Genomic DNA, 19,612 nt, shown 5'->3' with positions numbered 1-19,612 from the left:
GTCACAAGGGAACCTGTTATAATAAGTCTAGATTAAAAGATCATAGGCTGCTCTTTGTTACAGCTGAAGAACAAAGTTTAAAAGCTGGAGGGACCCAGTGTTTTTTAAAGGCAGTTCAACTGGTCATATTACAAAATAAAAGGGCAATATGCTGTGTTCATTCATTGCAATGAACCTAGTCAGTGGGTTTTGGTCACTTGAGCGCAGTTTTATTGTGCAACCATTTTTACATTTGTATATTTGTAGAAAAATGCCGTAGAGCTGGCAGATGGCTTTGATTTCTTTCAGAACCTTTTGCGGTTTTTGTTACACATTGGGAAAAAAAAATCACAATTGTTATTAATCTCTGACGCTCCTCCACATCGAAAGGAGCCAGTTGATGTGGTTCGGGCATCTGACAAGGATGCCTTCTGGGTGAGGTGTCCCGGGCATGTGTCGCCAGGAGGAGGCCCTGGGCCAGACCCAGGACACGCTGGAGAGATTATATCTCTTGACTGGCCTGGGATCACCTTGGTCTTCCCACGGACAAGCTGGAGGAGGTGGCTGGGGAGAGGGAGGGCTGGCCTTCGCTGCTTAAGCTGCTGTTCCTGCGCCCCAGATAAGTGGAAGAAGATGGATGGTTACACGTTGTAAAAAATCATTACTTTTTTAAAAGTTACTCTAGAAAGTGAGTCTAGAAAGTCCTGAAAGTGCCAAAACCCACTGAAGGCATGTGACAAGTTCTCCATAGTGCTCGTAACAGTCTGTTAGCCAAGTACTGTGAAAAGTTATGTTTATTCATACCTTGAAGATCTGGTGCAGTTTTAAAGGCAGACTTTTCTCATAACTTCACCTCCTATGAAGTTCAAAAATGAAAAAATATTCGAGTCTGTAATTTTTTCAAAGCATCCGTGTCTGTAGTGAGAGTACTAACTAGAAAGGGACTTGAAAGAGAGAACAAGATTCTCCCACATTGGCTTGTTTTCATTCGCGCCCTGTCCAAAATCAAATTTAATAACTTTCTCCTCACATACAAGGTCTTGAATAATCAGGTCCCATCTTATCTTACGTACCTCATAGTACCATATGACCCCAATATAGCCCTTCACTCTGAGACTCCTGGCTTACTTGTGGTCCCTATGAAGAGTAGAAGGGCTTTCAAGCAGCTCTTCTGTGGGACCAGCTTCCAGTTTGGATATGGGAGAGAGACACCATTTCCTTTTTGATAAAGCTTATAGTTCGGGCTGGATCAGGTGACCCTGAACCCTTCCCATGATGAACTGAGCTCTTCACTTACATTCACCTAATTTCATCTGTTTATACATCACTCTGTATTAAATCATTAGTTATAATTCATCTCTGGCTTTCTTCCACAGTGCGTCTTTTATCCTGTCTCCCTCCCCTCACCCCCAACTAGTCATGGCAGATAGCTGCCCCTCCCTGAGTTTGGTTCTGCTGGTAGCTTCTTCCTGTGAAAAAGGATTTATTCCTTCAGACTGTTGCCAAGTACTTGCTCATAGGAGATGGTCTGATTGGGAGAACTTCTAGAGTCTCTCTATTATTGTAGGGTCTATGAATTGCAATACAAAGTGTCTTGAAGTTTACTGTTGTTGTGATTTGGAACTAAGTATCCTTGTAGTTAGTGGGGCCTCAAACAATGTCAGAAGTTCTTTGACAAGTAAATACTGCAATAATGTTAAAAATGCACTTTTAACCACTCTCTCAGATTTGCAAACTGGATTTATTGCCTTTTGTTTCTATGTATACCCTCCTGACAACCACATACCTTAAATGCTGGATACATGTTCACCACAACAAACGAAAGCCTAAAGAAATCCATTTATTTTAAATGACAAGAAAAACTTTGGCTGGCTGATGTTAACCACGGACATTTTGTTTCTTTATTTGTTCGGCCCGACAGTTTGGCTGCAGCTGAACTTTGAAGCAACACTTTACACCAGAAGCCAAGACTGTAATAGCTATATGCCCTGCCTGCTGATGCAACATTCGCGCTACATATGGCATCCAGCGAGCTTGCTTTCTTCACAAATTGCATTCATATTGTAGATATGCAGAGGCTTGAGCGACTGTGCTGACACGTTAAAGGGTGAGGATAAGCAGACGTATACGTTCATGCATGAAAGTGCACATATGCGCTCTGGAGCACGCAGGCCGCTAGCATTCCACCAGCATGAAAGTGCTTTCATGTTTACAGCAGAGCAAACAGAGAAGGGCTTCACCTCCTGTGTTTATCTGGAATATGCTAGTTTCCATGACTGCCTTCCCTCCTAGCAGTAAGAAACAAAACATTTGCTTGGAAGGATCAGAGGCTGACAAGCAGCGAGCATGAAAGAGAAACTGAGACGTGTTCATTGTAATTTGTAATAGTCATTTGCTTACAAACTCAGGACTGTTGCTTGTGAGCACAGGTTATGTCATAGATGGGAACAAATCTTTAGTTAAGTCACAAACTGGCAGCCAATCCATTCATGCCGTTTAGGAAAGATTCTGGTTCATTACGGCAAGCTTCTCATTTTAAATCTGCACCCGTCAGTATTATTAGATTCAAAAGTGGCTTTTTAAATGGTCAGCAGATGCATTGATGGTCAGCCATGCACGACATCGTGACCAAGAAATCACCCAAGAAAGATGTCAATGTGCGAGCCGTGGCAATATAAAACACAGATAGCTGAGGCCACTGCGGTTTGATAGTGGAGTAACTCACATGTTTCGCAGCCAGGAGTCTTCAGTTTATGTCTTAGTTTTGTCTTATTTTTTATGTCTATTTTTACTGGGGTGGCTGTAGCTCAGGTGGTAGAGCAGGTCGTCTGCTAACTGGAAGGTTGGTGGTTCTTCTCCAGTCTGCATGCCAAGTGTCCTTGGACAAGATACTACCTCCATGTTGCTTGTATGAATGTGTGTGAATCCTACTTGTGTAAAGTGCTTCGAGTGCTCAGGTAAAGTAGAAAAACATATTTCTATATGCATTTACCATTTATTCGCTGGATAGAGTTAGTCACCGAAACATTATAGTAGATATCTTCACAACATTAACTGTGCATGTCAAAAAAGTGACACTTACTCAAGGGGTCCATACGGCTTGTGACCATAAGGCAAATAATCCCGTCTTTACGTGATGACCTGATGAATCCTGCTTCCGGGCCCAAACTACTGCGTTTAATAAGGCTGTTGTGTTTTTAACATGTTCTAATGCTTTGTATCTTGTTCTGTTTAATCTCAACAAGCCCCTAAAAACAGTCAGTGATCACTGTCGGCCTCTCTCGGTTTTTATTGCTGCGATTCATTTTAAAGCTCAGTTTTTAAAACCTTACAATGTAACTACAGCCCAGGCAATGCAGCAGTATATTAAAGACTAACCTTGTATTGTGGATGCATTATCTCAGTTGTTCTTTTGGCTGAAGTTTGTTCTGCCATGCAACTGTATTTGTCTCTAACCGTCGTGAACCCTCATGTTAACTTTTATCGAGTGGAAAAAAGTTAGCGTTCATGCTCCAGCTTCACTGTTTATATTATGCTAACATAGCTGTGCCGCTAGCGATCACGTACCACATCATTATATACCAGCTAGCCAAACTTCAGTAACCCTACAAACGCCACTGCTGTTTAGTTTCCTGTCTTCATTTATGTTGGAAGTGATAACAGAGCTGTGCATTTGAATTTGTTTCAGAAATCTCTCAGTCAGAACATGGTATACTATATTTTTATGGAAACTAGCAAGCTAACTTCCTGCTAACTTCTAACGTTAAATTTAATAAATTCTGTTTTGGTGGATGCCTTGATGTTAAACGTAATTGTTACACCTGGTAAAGCAGAACGCTGATCATTTTATTACAGATGAAAGAATTTAGACAGTTTTAAACTCTCAGAGATGCTGCAGTGTTTGTTTGACTTTGGGACCTGCAGCGGAGTTTGGGCCCAGACACAGCTAATGATGTCAGACCTAAAGACCGGATAGAACAAGTCTGTCTATTGCTGCAGTCTGACAGCAAGAGAGACAACTTAGTGTGTCGGTGAGATTCAAGGGACTTTGGTAAAAACATCAGTATCTGACACCTTGGGAATGAGAACTAAGAATAGAGGGAAGAGCGGACAGCCTTTTCAATAAGCCAAGAAATCTAACAGGCAGGAACAGGTCATAATGCCATAAAGATGGCAAAGTGAAAAGAAATTGTAGAAGGCTCAAAGCCAGAGTGTTATTTTAATGCCTATGGTGCATATCACATACATACCCTGGCTTTATCCTTCATTCTTTCACGTGTGTCAGAAGTTTAAATAACTGAATCCTTCCAGTTTGACCTGCAAGATATGGAAATTTTCTAAACTAGAAGATATTGCTTTTCAGTTGAAGTTTCACACATTGATTTTGGCATTACAGTTTTTCTTTTAAAAGCTTTTCCATTTGTATGTTCCAAATATGTAAAAAAAAATCTATAAAAATTGATGTACATCACTCTCACCCAAGCCCTATTCGTACCCCTCAAGTCGCCAGTAACTTGGTGGATGTTAAAAGTAGCTTTGGCCAGAAAACTTCACAATATAAACATGAACTGTGGAGTTTGTGCTACATGATCTTTTCAATCTTTTTGACCATCCGAGATGATGAAAAGATGTTAAATGAACAATCATTTATTTCCCCTTCATCAACAAGCTTGTTTACCTTTTTGCAAGCCAGGAAGTTGTGCTCAGCAGCGAACAGCCCCCTGGCATCTCTCAGGCCTGAGAGTGGCTGAATATGAACCAGACTGTTGCTCCTGGAAAAGAGAAAGTGTTCTCAATTGCCTCCCCTGGATGGCTGTAATCTTCACTATGTGTATATTCATGGCTTTGTAAGACAGTCCTGCATTCTTGTAAACCACAATGTCTTGTTGTACTGTCATAAAGTAAATCTAGGTAATGTAATAAGTCCAAACTGGCAGCAGGGTCTGGGAAAGTACAGTCCCCCTGCTCTGTATCGGTTTGTAGTCAGTGGATGTGGTTGGCGGATGGGGACAGTGTATGTACGTCTCTCAGTGTGTGTGTGTGTGTGTGTGTGTGGAGTACTTCTGTGTCGGCTAGAGGGTCTAGCCAGCTCTCGCCTCACTCCATTTGCAATCGAACCCCAGCTGAAATAAAGAACACATGGGAGATGTTTTGAAGCTCCCTCAATGCTGGTTAAAAAACTGAATTTGCCCAGCGACTTCTTACTGTCTTTTTTCAACCCTCCGTCCATTCTTCATCCTACCCTTTGTGCTTGGAACTGTTCGCCCGGAACAGGCAACACCAGTCGACCTCAAAATTTCCATTAGGTAAGGAAAAAAAATAAACAGATGATGAGGAAAAAAGAGAAGAAAGAAGTGAAACAACATTTGCGTGCATGGCAGTGATGGGAGGCCAAGTCCTGTGCCAACTGTGTTATGGTTGGCAAAGCTTGAAGTGCCTGATCAGTGGAGGGGAGGAGGGTGAAAAAAAACACAGAAGTGGAGCGACAGGCTGCCATACAGTGTGGTCACCAGCCGCTGTATGTTTGAACCATGGGAGAAATTCCATGTGGTTGTAATTTTCATATTAAAGTAATGGGGGTCTATCAGTATCTGAGATGTAAAGAGAGGGTGTACCAAGTGCTATGTGTGTGGAGGCGAGCCTTTATGTACATTTATAGTATTATTGAAGTAAGCATGTGTGTTCGAAGATATACTGTAATTCACCTCATAATACCACCTAATAATGGCACTTAAAAAATGCCGCAGTAAGCAGTGTTGTAGGGTGTTAAGAGGAAAATACAGAGTCCTTGAGAGCCATTCTCAATTTCAGTGTTACAGGAAAGCAGTTTCACCGCATATGAGGCTCAGGCTAGTACATGTAAAATTTTACCACTAAACAACTATGATCTTTGCAGAGCCCTCTTTTTTGTGATGGAACTGTGTCTCATTAGATCCAATGATGTTCCACACGAAAGTTGGGTTTGCTATAAAGAGAAGTCTGTGTTTGCTTTTCATACAAGTTTATGAACTATGGTCAAATTAAAGCAAAAGAAGTTCAAGAGGACTTCTGTGGGTTGAAACAGCAGTCTGACTGAAAGATGCAGTGTTGGGGTCATTACTTAAAGAAGGTAATGTATTACACATTTCTTGTTACTTTTCTTAAAAGTAATGCAGTACATACCTTAAAATCATTTCTTGCATTACTTTCTCAATGCTCAGTAAAATGACCTGAAATGCATTGCCTCATTGTTACTAGTTTTAACAATATAAAGCTTAGCTCCAGTTCCATAGAAGAACACATGAAGACACACATACAACCTTTCTTTTAGTTTTTATGTATGAACACAAAGCAAAGTTGAAAACTAGCCCAAAGAGACTTCAAAGTGATCGTCACCGTGATTTTACTTTAGAAACATGACCAGGTAGAAATGGAGGCCACAAACCTGACTGCTCATCACTGTTTTTGCTACCTGCTGTTCAGGCAACAAAGTTCAGGCTCTGGCTGCTGGGGGTCAGCTTACACAGCTTTATAATAACTTCTCTGCTACCTTTGCGTTAGCATTCTGTCAGTGCAGAGCCGAAGTTGTGTTAGCAGCATAATGTGGTTGTTTCTGTCCTGGACTTTTATGCAATAAAAATTAAAGTAATGTCCATATCTCTATATGTAATGTATGTATATGTAATCAGTGAATTTACTTAAAAATGTAATGTGTTTACAGGAATTTTGTGTGGAGCTTTGTGTTAGCTTGCTGCTACATGTTTGTTGCTGCTACATACTCATAGGCTTATTCCTAAACCTTTTGAATCACACCTTGTAATTCATTTGATACTGGTAAATTTGACTTAAAATGCTAATGGGAAAGATAAGCAGTTCAATCATACTGTGTGAACTGTTTATTAAGGCTACCTCAAGTTTTTTACCACTTTAACTCTGTCAAGTTTTCTTTCATTTCAAGTATATAAATATAACCTTCGCTCTTAGCTCATATCAGCCTGAAACACCAGCCAGAAAGTGCTTTCATGGCACTTTCTTTTGGATAATAGTGCATATTCCAGGCTCCTGTTGCCTTTAAAGTATTTATTACAGTTTCATATGATAATCAGTGGTATCCTTTACCAGCACTGGTTGTCACTTTAGTTGCTTGACTCACTAGGTCACTAAATTCTATGTTCTCTGGTCACCCTATTGCTGCGTGGGCCTTCCTGTGTGGATGCTCTTTGAATCTCTGGCCACAGACTACAAAACATAGCCTCCACGTCTAAAATAGTCAAACCAAACTGGAAGTTATTGTATCTCTCGCTGTCATTTTTGAGCCACATATGTTGAGTTGCTTTTGCTGACCACATAACTAATCATTATATTTAAATATGACATAATCTGCTGCTCAGCGCTGCTAAACGCACCTTTCTATTCGGATCCCAAAGGAAACGCAACCGCGCCACAAAGAGACACAAAACCTACCCCTCAAGACCACAGGGAGACACATGCCAACATAAAGAGACTTGATACAAACCTAATGACACACAAAATAACTCCAGTGAGACACAGGAAACAACCACAAAGACATACAAAAGAGACCAAAGGGAAACAAAGCAACCCAGATAACACCCAAAATGACCCCAAAGGAGTCAAAATTACTACAGGGAGAGTTTAGTCACTTCTCGCAGCGTGGGGTCCCTTTGTTTTATTATCCACCCCCAAGATCATAATTGGTTATTATGAAAGTGAAGTACAATGCAAAAAAACACATATTTGACAGGCTCTGGTTTGTATTGACAATAGTCAGTCTGAAAAACAGGGAAGGAAATACCGTATGAAGTATACAAACTCACTTAGACCAGCCCTCGCCCAGAGTGGCCCTTCCAGTCCTGCTGATACGCGTCCCAGCACTGGGATTTAAATCTGGCCTTATTTGCATGAGTTTCTGTGGGATGCTGAGACTTAAGATTATATGTGTCTTAATTTTAGCAAAGCAAAGTCAAAATATTCAGCTCCTCTGTAGCTCTGTACTGACAAAGCCAGGAGACTTCTGATTTGTTATCTACTATTCTACAGCTTAAGGGTTTTGACTTGTTAGACTTTCTAGTAGGGAGTATCATGGTATCTTTTTTTTTTTTTTTTGAAGTAGTAACAATGAATTGTTATTAGCTGCTCTCAGAAAAGCTATGAAAGGATGGCTCCAGCATGACTTTTGTTTCTTCTGCTGGGACATTTGCATTGTGACTAAAGACATTTTGAAATCAATCTTCCCATAACTCTGTCTTCTTGCAGTTATGGGAAAATGACAACAGTTTTATGTGTCCTGAGTTGTTGTTCCCAGCACTAATAAAAATAGATGTGAGCCACATTTTGCAAAGTTGCAAGAGATCAGGTCATAGTGACAGAAGGGTGCTGGCATGAAAATGGTGCTCCATCTTAAACATACTTATTTTAAGAATGCAGGCCCATTAAGCACTGCTTGCTACTCAAATACTGGATGAGGATCTGTGGACAATTATATACGACTGGAAACAAAAAAGGCAGTTTTTTGTTGATTAATTTTACACCCCGGCACACTGTTGTATCTTTAAACAAAGAAAACTGTGTGTGTGTCACGCTTCACTGCTGGAACACTGGTATTTGCTTTTGACTTGTGCCAGTTAAAATTAGGTTTGATACAACTATCAGCCACGAAGAATGTATCAGCAGTGCAAACAGAAATCCAGTGATACATGAGGGAAAAGTGCATGAAGAAGGAGCGGGCAAGAGAACAAAAACAAAGAAGGCGCGCTTATGTTTCCGTGCTATACATCAGATTCCCTCTTATTACTCCAAACCCAGATATTTGCAGAGTTTTCACACGTCCTTCATAAAGCCGTGTGGTTTTGGTTGGCTGGGCCCAGATGGGGTTTCTCTCTCTTGGCTGTCCGTGTGAAGAGGGTCCCAGGCCCGAGTCAGACAGCAGGATTAGTGGTAATAGTGCTTTACCGTTAAGACGGACGGGTGGAATGGAAACCTTGTAAGTTCTAAAAAAATAAACCAAAAAAAACTTTTCTAAAGAAAAAAAGATGGCACTCGAGATTAATGACGATGCGTTTTTAATTCGCTCTGGTGGGGTTTGAATACTTTCAGGGGAGCTCGGGGTCACTCAGCTCGCTGTACCTTTAAGGGCCATGTCAAACTTCATTTCTTGTACAAACATGGAAATTCCCCATGGTTGTAATTATGAGGTTTACACAACAGTTAGAGAAGAAGAAAAATAAGATGGAGAGAGAGGGGGGTGGTGAGACGGTGGAGGGAAATGAGGGAGGGGAGGCTTGCATTTGCCTGCTGGACGGAGGCCAAAGGAAGACTTGGCAGAAACTGTAGGATATCTGCGGTTGGACGAAGGACGAAAGGTCTGGATGCTTTTTAAACGCAGACAGAACGAGATGAGCGCCGCTAACCTACATCCAAATCTCGAGACTGCAAACTGTGGTCAGAAACCTAAAGCCTAGTGTGGTCTGCGACATCCAAGTCATCTGGTCTCGCTCGTCTTGAGTAAATCTTCATGTTTGTTTGGTTCTCATATGGAGTTTGGCTTTTTGCGGTGGTCTGTCCTCCCCTGTGGTGGTTCGAGTGTGTTTGAAAGTGATCTGTGTGTCACTTGATTTACTGCACGTCATTATCCAAGACACGAGTATTTGTGTGTGTAGGTCTTCCAGCGAGTAAAGACTGTCTTCCAAAGTGAAAACTTCCATTTATTCATTTCTATTTTACATCCCACTGGTGAGTGTTTTGAAAATAAAACTACTTGCAGCAGATGTCCGTTTTCTTGTGCCTCAATTTCAGCACCCTTGCCTCTTGATCTCTAGTCATACAACTCTAAAGCGTAGAATAAGTTGTATAAACTAACAATATGCATTTTCCATCCATATGTATAAAATGCAATTGATTAAAAATACAAGTTCTTACTGTGACAACTGCCTCTGGAAGATTTTCAAGAATTTGCAGGCCACTGCTCGACTCCAGGGTCTTAAACGTCAATGTCTCCCATGTGGGTAGGAGTATCCCATAAAAAGTGTTGTCCTCTCCCTGAAGAATGTCCAGTGCCACTGTAAGTGGCCTTATGACAGTGCAGTACTCCCTGATGAACTGATGTTCCCGCTCTGTCATGGCTGTCAACCCAAACTTGGAGAAGATGGTGTTCAGCTCAACAAGAGAAATCTCACAGATTCGAGCCAGGGAATCATAAAACGAATTCTTGTAGTGCAAGGAACTAGCAGTTTCTTTCCAATAATGCCATCCACTGTCTCTGCAGCCACTGTTGAACGACTGGCCTTGTTCCATAACCCTGTGCACTTTGTGGTAGCGCTTCTATATACTGCCTTTGTTTCTGATTGTGAAAGTAGCCACTTGTCAACATCATTACAAGAAACAAGACTTAATGTGTGTGAAGCACATCTCTGGTGTGGCGGCAGAGTGATCGTCACACCTACATTTTCATCGTTGTCATTTTCATCACCAACACTGTTTTTTAAGGCATCATTCATGTTTGTAGAAGTTACCTCATCCTCATCATTCTCAGTCATCCTCCTCAACTGGCTGGTACTTTTTGAAGGCCTTGACAAAATTAGAGCCATTGTCCGTCACAGTTTATGTTATTTTGTGGGATATGCCATAGTGTGAGTGAATGATGTCCAACTCAACAGCAATGTTGCGTATGGCGACCCTTGAATCTTCTGCTTTCTCTCTCTGCATGCTGTGTGGATTTATCCAATGTACTGTTACACCAAGATAGCTTTTATTAAATGCAGTCCAGATGTCTGCTGTAGTAGAGACGTATTCTAACTCATTAAATGTCTTTTTGAGCTCGACATTCATTTACTTGGTGTCGATGTATTTGGAAAAAGTCTTTCTGCATGGAGGGCCGACCCCTCCTCTTGTTGGTATCTTGGCAAGAAGAGACTTGAAGGAATCTGACTCGACTGTTGATAAAGGCAGCATGTTCTCAACGACATACCTGGCTGTCAATTTGTTTAATTCAGTCTGTGTCACAGTCACAAATGTTTGTGGAGAAGAGAAATCAAGCTTAGACTGGTTGGATTGCGTCGCTACATCTCCATCGCTCGCTGAGCTCATGTTAGCCTCATCTGGGTTTGAGCTGCGCCTGCTAGCATCAACACCGTCATTCTTGGCGACCAGTTTTGTTGAAGCATGTGACGTTGAGAGGTGCGTCGTAAGATTTGAATTGCTTGTAACTGATGTTGAAAGGCACTTTGTTCCAGGGCATAGGTTACATTTCACATGCAGATTCTTGCCTTTTATCTCTTTGAGTGAAAAATAATGTCTGTACCTCCACTTAAAAAATGCTACCTTCGAATCATCCGGGCTCTCCATGACTTTTGTTACTGTGCTATCTGTTTGTATGTGAACATCCGCCCAAGTGTACCTCTGATTGGTTTACTACCTTACTCTTACTCAGCCAATCAGAACCACTTGTGCGATTGTTTTGCACTCCTACCTCCCAGTAAGCTGAAGACAGCTTCAACCGGGTGTGTGTTGAAAAATAGTAACGCACCGTATTTTCTTGTTAGTAACTGTAACGGCGTTGCAACGATAGGAATAGTAATTAGTTAGATTACTCATTACTGAAAAAAGTAACGCCGTTACTTGTAACGCCGTTATTCCCATCACTGGATATTGGGTTGTTCCAGCTCTGCATTTTTTGTACTCTATTAGAGTAACTTTGCCTAATTCACAGTTCTAATTTACTTAGGCGTCCCTCAGTTTGTCCTGCCTGAAACAAGTGGTTTTAGCTATTTTTCCACCCTCCTTTTAAGCCAGCTTTCTTTTAATTGGCTGCAGCTCACAAACTGATGGTTTAAACAAGTGTGGGTGGGGTCCTGTGATGTGTGATGTGACAAGCATACCTCTTCCCAGTGAAACCATAGAGCAGAGAGTGGAAAAAAAATCTAAATCACATTACAAAGTATTATGTTGACTTCATGGTTTCAAAATGGGCCGTGTGTAATATGAGTATCCACTGTTGTGACAAAGTGATAGAAAATATGAAAAGGCCCATTTGAATGATTTAATGATGCACACATATAATCCTATTATTTGACCCTATATATCCACATTATGTAGTTTAATATCAAGGACTTGGTTGCTTCATTCAAAGCTCAATTCCTCCTGTGTGTAGTTATTCTTCTGATTCAAACATATTCAGGGAAGAGTGTCTCTCAGATTTCACCGAGAGACACTTTTAGTCCTGATGTTGTGCCCTATAGTGTATACTTTTAAATGTTAAGCACTTTTTTACACATGAAAATTGGTTTGTGAGCAGCGTTGGAGTAAAAATGACTCTGCTGCTTAAAGTTGTCTAAGATTGTGGAGAAATCTCTCAGTGAAGCAGTAACCCTGAAGCCTGAGTCAGCAGGCATAGATGATGAACTATGGAAAGGCTAAAATGATGCATTCAGGTAGCTTGTCCAAAGCCTTTTGATGGTTCATTGAAGACTTCTTAGACATCTTTTTTTAAACGAAGGAATATCTATTATGCTTGCTCCAGATTTATGTACATGGAGATGTAAACGCACAGTACTCAGATAGATACAACCTGTTTACTGTATGGTGTGTGTGCATTGGAGCAAAATCATTTAAGGTTAAAGAAAGATTATGATTATTATTTAGCATAAACCTTGGTCTGGACACTTAACAGTATGGTTGAATTTCTTCAAAACTATGAGTTCCACTAAGCGCTGAGCAGAGATTCTGAGACCAGTACAGCTCAGGTTGCAGCTGGTTGTCTTCACACTGTGTGACCAGCCTAAGCCCCATAGGAAATAATTAGTGTCACTTTTAATTATCTGATATAATGCAAGTGTCTGCGAGTTTTATAACTTTCATGGATTATGTATGTCACAAAAAGATAAAATAATGAAAGCATGTGACTAATACTTCTCATGCACACGGTGTTTGACACTGAGCTCACGTTCCCCCTTCCCTTCCTTTGTCAGCAAACGTCTCCTCTGTGAAACCTGACCGCGGGGACAATCATCATTCCTCGGCTATTAGCACCAAATCTTTGGCCAGCTCTGAATGTGAAGAGATGTTGTGTTGTCAGCTGGATGGCTCTGGTTTCTCCCCAGATGAGTGGAGAAAGGGGTCAGTGACGCCTGTCAACGACCCCCAACGGCCCCTGGTTTCCTGTCCAGGGACTACTCAATGGCCTCCATTACGTGTCACTGAAGAATCAAAATGGCCTCTGCTCTAGATTTCCAGCCCTGAGTCTTTATCATGATAGCAGTTCAGCTGAAACTCAAGAGTGTCCATAATGAAAGCTGGAAGCAAAAGCAAGCAGTTGAAGATATAGCTAAGATATATATGCGCTGATAAAGGTAATTAACAATGAAAGGCACTAAGGTTCTTTGTCCAGTTTTGGAGATTGGAAATCTTTTCAAAGGTATAATTTTGTTAGAGATAGACAGCTGTAACCTGAGATGGAACTGGAGGATGAAGAAGTCGTTAAGTTTGAGACGTTATTAGAAAGACGCCTGTGAAAGTCAGAGGAAGCAGTTAAACACAAAGAGCCCATGTTGTTTTCTTCGTCTGCACTTTATTCTGCCAGCACGATCTGATGGGGGTGTTTATGTCGTGAACGGCACTGCTAGGTGCTGTAAATGTCAGGACGATTTTCGTTTGAGTTGAAACCAATAGTTAAACTGGAACTTACACTTAAAATAGCTGTCTTATTGCTGGAAGCTTAAGGCCCATGTACAAATGGAGAGTTGGATCTCTGGTGTAGCTCTCTTTGCCTCTGAAAATGAACAGCAATTCTGGGAATCAGCAGTAACAAATTCCCAAAAGTTGTGCCCACCTTGCTCATTGAAAGCACTCTTCTCGAGCTGCACGGTGTCAAGTCATTGGGTCAATATTTGCTTTTAACTTTTGACCTGCGTGTTTACTCTTCTTTGTACTCAATTACTGCTGTCACTGGTGTCAAGCTCAGAGAAAACTGGAAACTTGTGTGACAGTGAAATACGGAAGAGGATTAGGGCCACTGGAAAAAAAAAGTGGGGACGTCTTTTTCTTTTCTTCTTTTCCAGAATTCTGAAAAAAAAAGTCACAATTCTGAGATAAAAGTCAGAATTGGTGCAAAAACTGGCCTAGATGACAGAGAAGCACCTTGTTCCTCTTTTCTTTAAAAGAAACTATAGGGCGTGCCTCAGGTTCATTTCTAGAAAGGTGCATTAATATGTTCAGTGTTATTTTTTTCTATATTCAGTTCAAGCCAATAAATCATGTTACATCACAAAATAACATTAAAAACAAAACAAAACACATCTCTCTGGCTTTTCACTACAGAAGAGGATTAGGGCCACCGGAAAAAAAAAAGTAGGCATGTCTTTTTTTCTTCTTTTCCAGAATTCTGAGAAAAAAGTCAGAATTCTGACTTTTTTCGGAGCAAGCACTTTGGCGACAATGGGAAGGAAAAACTCTCTTTTAACAGGAAGATACCTCCAGCAGTACCAGGCTCAGGGAGGGGTGAAAAAAATAAATAAATTGTATCTATAGGCACTTTGTTACTAGCAGCCTGAGGCAAAATACAAAACTTATTCTCATTTCTTTATTAGAATTGAAATCTAACAAAATGCCATAGAGAACACAGTCTGACAGGCATATCACAGCATGGTGTGCAATGTGTTCTTACAAATTTTGAGGAAACTGGAAAAGGGGGGAGAACAAAACCAGAAGTAGCAGGCTAATTACACAAAGCCTCATCAGAAATGGTCTTGGTTTAAGGGTTCTTTCATGGTTTGGAGCTGAATTTTAGCTGGTGGTGCTGGAGATCTTATTAAAATTGATCAAATTATAAAGACACGCAGATTTTGATCCACCATTAGCATCAGACTGTTTCATTTTTCAGCATGACAATGATCCCAAACATGCAGTAGTGCAGTAAAAGAACACAAAAATACACAATGGAACATTCTCAGCCATGGATTGGCCTCCCCAGAGCCCGGACCGCTACATAATATACAAAGGCCGCATCTTCTTGGTGGCGAACAGAACAAAAGGAGGCCAACATCCAAAGAACGTCCTTTGAGAACCTGCGGAACTTTTCCTGAAGACTATTTAAAGATGTAACAAGAAAGCTTTCCTAAGAGAGGCTGTGTTGGAGAATAAAGGTGTTCATACTAAATATTGACCTTTAATCTTTGAACTGTACAAACTCTGTTGTTGTATTATACACTGTGTTTCCGTGTTTGCACGTGGTACAATAATTAACTGCCCGATTTCTGATTAAAGACATGAGGCGAGGCTCAGGACGTTTGCATAATAGTGTAAACGGACACTTTACAAGCTTTTAGACTTTCAATTTGGAGGAAATATGTTTTTTTCAGCTTAATGTTATTTAGTCAACGCCAGATGGTTATAATTTCAAAAAAACTGGCAAAAACACATCACCTTTATTAACAAAACTATACCGCCTCAGCACTAACAACTAGCTCCAGCACTGCTGGTACTACTGGTACTTGACTGCAATTACTGCCACTACCCTAAATCACATGTCCATGTGTGTACAGTCTGCTGCTAATAATCCCGACTGCTGTGACCTGCCTTAAATACATCACTAGACTAATAAGCTCATTACTGCTGTGCTGTTAGAGCAGTGGGTCAGGAGTTCTGCACGCAGACTAAAATTATGCACTAATACTGAGCATACATCTGAAACACACACACACACACACTGCACACGCTGATTTCTGCACTTTCTCCATGCCTCTGCACAAACAGAATATCCTTTTCCTTCATGCCCCACATGCAGACATGAATGCAAGTGCAGGAAGAAAGGCTTACAGACTCATATCTCCTGCCACTCAGTCATTCTCTATGTTCATTCTTTCTCAACTCTACAGTCATCCAGAGCATAGCCGAGACGGTTTGTGTAAAATTAGAAGTGAAACCACATCCTCCTTGATTGAATCTGTGGACCTGTTGGATCTTTGGGTGGCTGTGCAAACAAACTGTGCTGGATCATTACAGCCAGGCTCCTCTACGGCGTCGCAACACACACACACACACACACACACACACACACACACACACACACACACACACACACACACACACACACACACACACACAGGCACAAAAACAGGGAATACAAGGGTATAAACACACATTCCCCAAGTTAGGTTTAAGGGGATGAAATCCTATACGTGTATCTCTAATCCCTATCTACACCTAAATCTAACACAAGCTCACGCACACACACGGGTTTGTTTTATTTCAGTTTGCTTAGGGTAAAATACAAAACTATGTTAATGGATTTTTTGGCAAATGAGCAACAGAACTGGGTTGCCAGAAGTTTAAGTCCAGTTACTAGTAAATGTGTAAATCAACAGCTCCTGTGCCGGGACTTGCATGTGACAAAAGGAGTTACAAGGAAACAGGAATGAATGCAGCGTTGGACCTAGATGATCGACCTTTGATCTGGTAAGAAACAACATGACTCAACAGCCAAGAGGCCCTATCATTTGTGTTACTCCTCATATTGTTCCAATTCCTCGGCCAAGTCTGTCTGTGTCAGCGGTCTGATAGCTCTGATTTCTGCAGTGATTCATTGAGCTGGCTTATATAACTGACTGCCGCCCTCCTGCTTTCTGTTCACGTCCGCCCCTACTTCACTTTCTTTCTTTCTTCTCCAATCTTTCTTTTTTTCAAACTCAGGCCTACAGCTCTTGGCGTCCTCACCACATGCATGTCTCCTCATCTCTCTCTCCCCCACCCGTCTGTATTTGTTCTGTTGTTCTGTCTCTCATAATTAAACGTGGGTCCACAGGTCATTTGAGAACAAACCTGTAGTTTGGCATGAGGAAAATCTTTGCAAAACTGTAGCTACCAAGCGAGATGAAATCACAAAATACCTATTAGAAAAACATTTGACCAAAAAAAGCATTTCTGTGGGGTAAATCTTTCCAGATGCTTTAACAGAAGTTGTCCAGAGGACTCGTGTGGGCTGAAGAGAAGTCCAAGCAGCTGTCATTTGAAAGGAAGAGATAATTACAGCTGCCTTTCCTTCGCATGAGATTAACAATCAGCCAATGGTGGTTTTGCATAGAGATGGGCAGTTATGTTGAAAAGCCATTTTGATCCTAAAATTCAAAACAGCCATCAGTGACTTGGCCTTCCCATGCGGTAGAACATTCATAGAAATGTGTGGAGTCTGATGGAGGCACCTTTCAGCCTAATGTTGATCTGTGCTGTCCATAAAACCCGCAGATACACCATTCTGTCTGCTTCTTTCAAATCCTTCCAAAGCATCTCTGCTCCACTGGACATTAGTTCTTATGTTTAGCAGCCATTCTTCCTTTGATACGTATTTCTGTTTCTGTGTTGGCACGTGGATTCAGGGCTTAATGCTTTGAATAGCCCTGGGAACCAGAAACATCCTTCCATCATAAATTTTCCCTTGGCAAGCTCGGTAACCAGTTCTCAAAACACTGCATTATTGTGCCTGTTAACAATTTTTCAAGGCCTGTCTGCATGCAAAACAGACGTTATGGACAAGATGACTGTCAGTATCGTCTCACGTGAAATTCTGGGAAATTTTACAGTAATAATGTAGCCTGGCACCAGTAGGCTATATATACACTGTAAGACAGTAGAACACCTGTAAAAGACACAAACGTAGTGTTACACCGGCAGCAGTTTACATGCACATTATGTTATCTGGTCGTTAAGTCTGACGTCACTAGCCGTGTCTGGGCCTAAACTCCGCTGCAGGTCCATATATCAAACGATCACTATGGCATTACTGAGAGTTGAAAAACTGTCTAAAGTCTTTCATCTTTAATAAAATGATCAGCGTTCTGCTCTACCAGGTGTAACAATTGAGTTTAACATCCAGGCATCCATGAAAACAGAATTTATGACATTTAACGGAGTTAGAAGTTAGCAGGGAGTTAGCTCGCTAGCTTCTATCTAAATACAATATAGCATGTCCTGACTGCAGGGTTTTGGAAACAAATTAAAACGTACAGCTCTGCTATCACTTCCAGCATAAATGAAGACAGAAAACTAAACAGCAGTGACGTTTGTAGGGTTACTGAAGTTTGGCTAGCTGGTATATAATGATGTGCTACGTGACCGCTAGCGACACAGCTATGATAGCATAATATAAACAAGCTAACTTTTTTTCCACTCGATAAAAGTTATCGTGAGTGTTCTCGGTGGTCAGGAACAAATGTAATCGCATGGCAGGATGCTGTAAAAGGACCAAACTTCAGCCAGGAGAACAACTGAGATAATCCGTCCATAATACGAGGTTAGTCATTCATATACTGCTGCATGGGCTGGGCTGTAGTTACATCCTAAGGTTTAAAAACTGAGCTTAAATAAATGATTAGCGGTAATAAAAGCCGAGGGAGGTCAACGGTGATCACTGACTGTTTTAGGAGCTTTTTGAGATCAAATAGAAGAAAATACATAACATTAAACATGTTAACAACACAAAAGCCATATTAAACGTGTGTCATCACTTAACGACTGGATTGAAAGTAGAGGTAGGGGGATCAATCCAGATATCAATAGTATTGATACCAATAGTACAGATATCAGAGAGGATCAATATTTTGGTTCTATTCTCTAAGTTCAGCATGTAGCCCACTGAATTATGGGAAATTAATTCTTTTTGTGGGGGAATGAGAATATATACATCAAACTTCCACTGTCTGAACCTTTCTGTGTTGACTGTGAAGTCTGATTTATTTATATAATACATTTAAAGTGCTTAAGAGACGGCATATTTACATTCCAGATCTCCAAAAACACCCAGTTTTAAAATGCATTAAAAGCTGAAATGAATTTTTTGTTGAGTTAACTAATTATTGTGGAAAGTAAAAATCACAGTGATTTAGAGGTCATTAAAATGTGTTCAGAATGTGCAAAATGATGATGATTCACCTCATAAGTCACGACACACTGCTCTCCTCTACAAAAACTGCCCTTATAGGGTAAAAGCATCAGTATTGGTATCGGCCATACAGGCGCTGTAGTTTCCTGGTGTTGGACCAATACCAAAATCTGCATCACACAGCATTACTTGAAAGCCTTTGTAAATCCCTGGCATGACCGTAACCTGTCACTACGTGCAGTTTAGAAATAAAGAATTTCAAGGAATCTCATAATCCATCTTCACACTTCAAGCTTTCTATATGACCTTTGACCTGGAAGATTCTCTGTAGTGGCTTTGGTTCTAGCAGTGGGAAAGAGTTGCAGGTGATAAAAGCGAGGAAGATGAGTCAGAGCCGAGTGTCAGAGTGGCAGCATATCTTGTTTGGACAGTGGTTTCCTCAGTTGTAAAGCGAGTGACAGGCAGGTTAACTGCTGCTGGCCCCGGTGATCAGCAAAGGATATTTGTGTCTTTGCATGATTCTCTTTGGTGCTTGTTTGATGTACTTAGCAGATTAGATATTTCTTCACATGGATTCATTATTAGCTTAACCATAATTGTTTGTATGAGAAAAACTACTAACTGTAGTTTGTAGAGAAATACAACTAACAATTAAACCAAAAACAGGACCTAGCAAAATAGAAAAGTTAGCAACGTAGCAACATTAAGGGTAAAAGTAGAGCAGTAGGAACAAGGAAGTAATATTTTAGATAGCTTATATTACATAAA

At 40.9% G+C, this 19,612-nt stretch overlaps 1 protein-coding gene across 2 annotated transcripts in view; it reads right to left on the bottom strand.

Annotated features, from left to right (window-relative positions):
- Positions 1–212: 212 nt before the first annotated feature.
- Positions 213–19,612, bottom strand: part of LOC146656060 (uncharacterized) — a 62,398-nt gene continuing 42,998 nt past the window's right edge. Inside the window, exons 1-4 of one of the 2 annotated variants that reach the window (XR_014914406.1) lie at positions 5,185–10,546; positions 4,658–5,102; positions 4,230–4,296; positions 213–587 (exon numbers count right to left, since the gene is read on the bottom strand). Coding sequence is in view for 1 of the 2 variants with exons in the window: in XM_085428934.1 (XP_085285060.1) it covers positions 4,261–4,296; positions 4,658–4,751 (130 nt within the window). In the remaining variant the exon portion in view is untranslated. Of the gene's footprint in view, positions 588–4,229; positions 4,297–4,657; positions 5,103–5,184; positions 10,547–19,612 lie in introns of those variants that run through there. The other variant, XM_085428934.1, reaches the window with a different exon arrangement.

The sequence above is a fragment of the Rhamphochromis longiceps genome, linkage group LG13, assembly GCF_057381845.1.
Source record: "Rhamphochromis longiceps isolate RC_006_pf linkage group LG13, R_longiceps_female_GT1.1, whole genome shotgun sequence".
Lineage (NCBI taxonomy): Eukaryota > Metazoa > Chordata > Actinopteri > Cichliformes > Cichlidae > Rhamphochromis > Rhamphochromis longiceps.
Note: the sequence above shows the minus strand (reverse complement) of the source record. Positions and strands in the feature narration are given on the sequence as shown.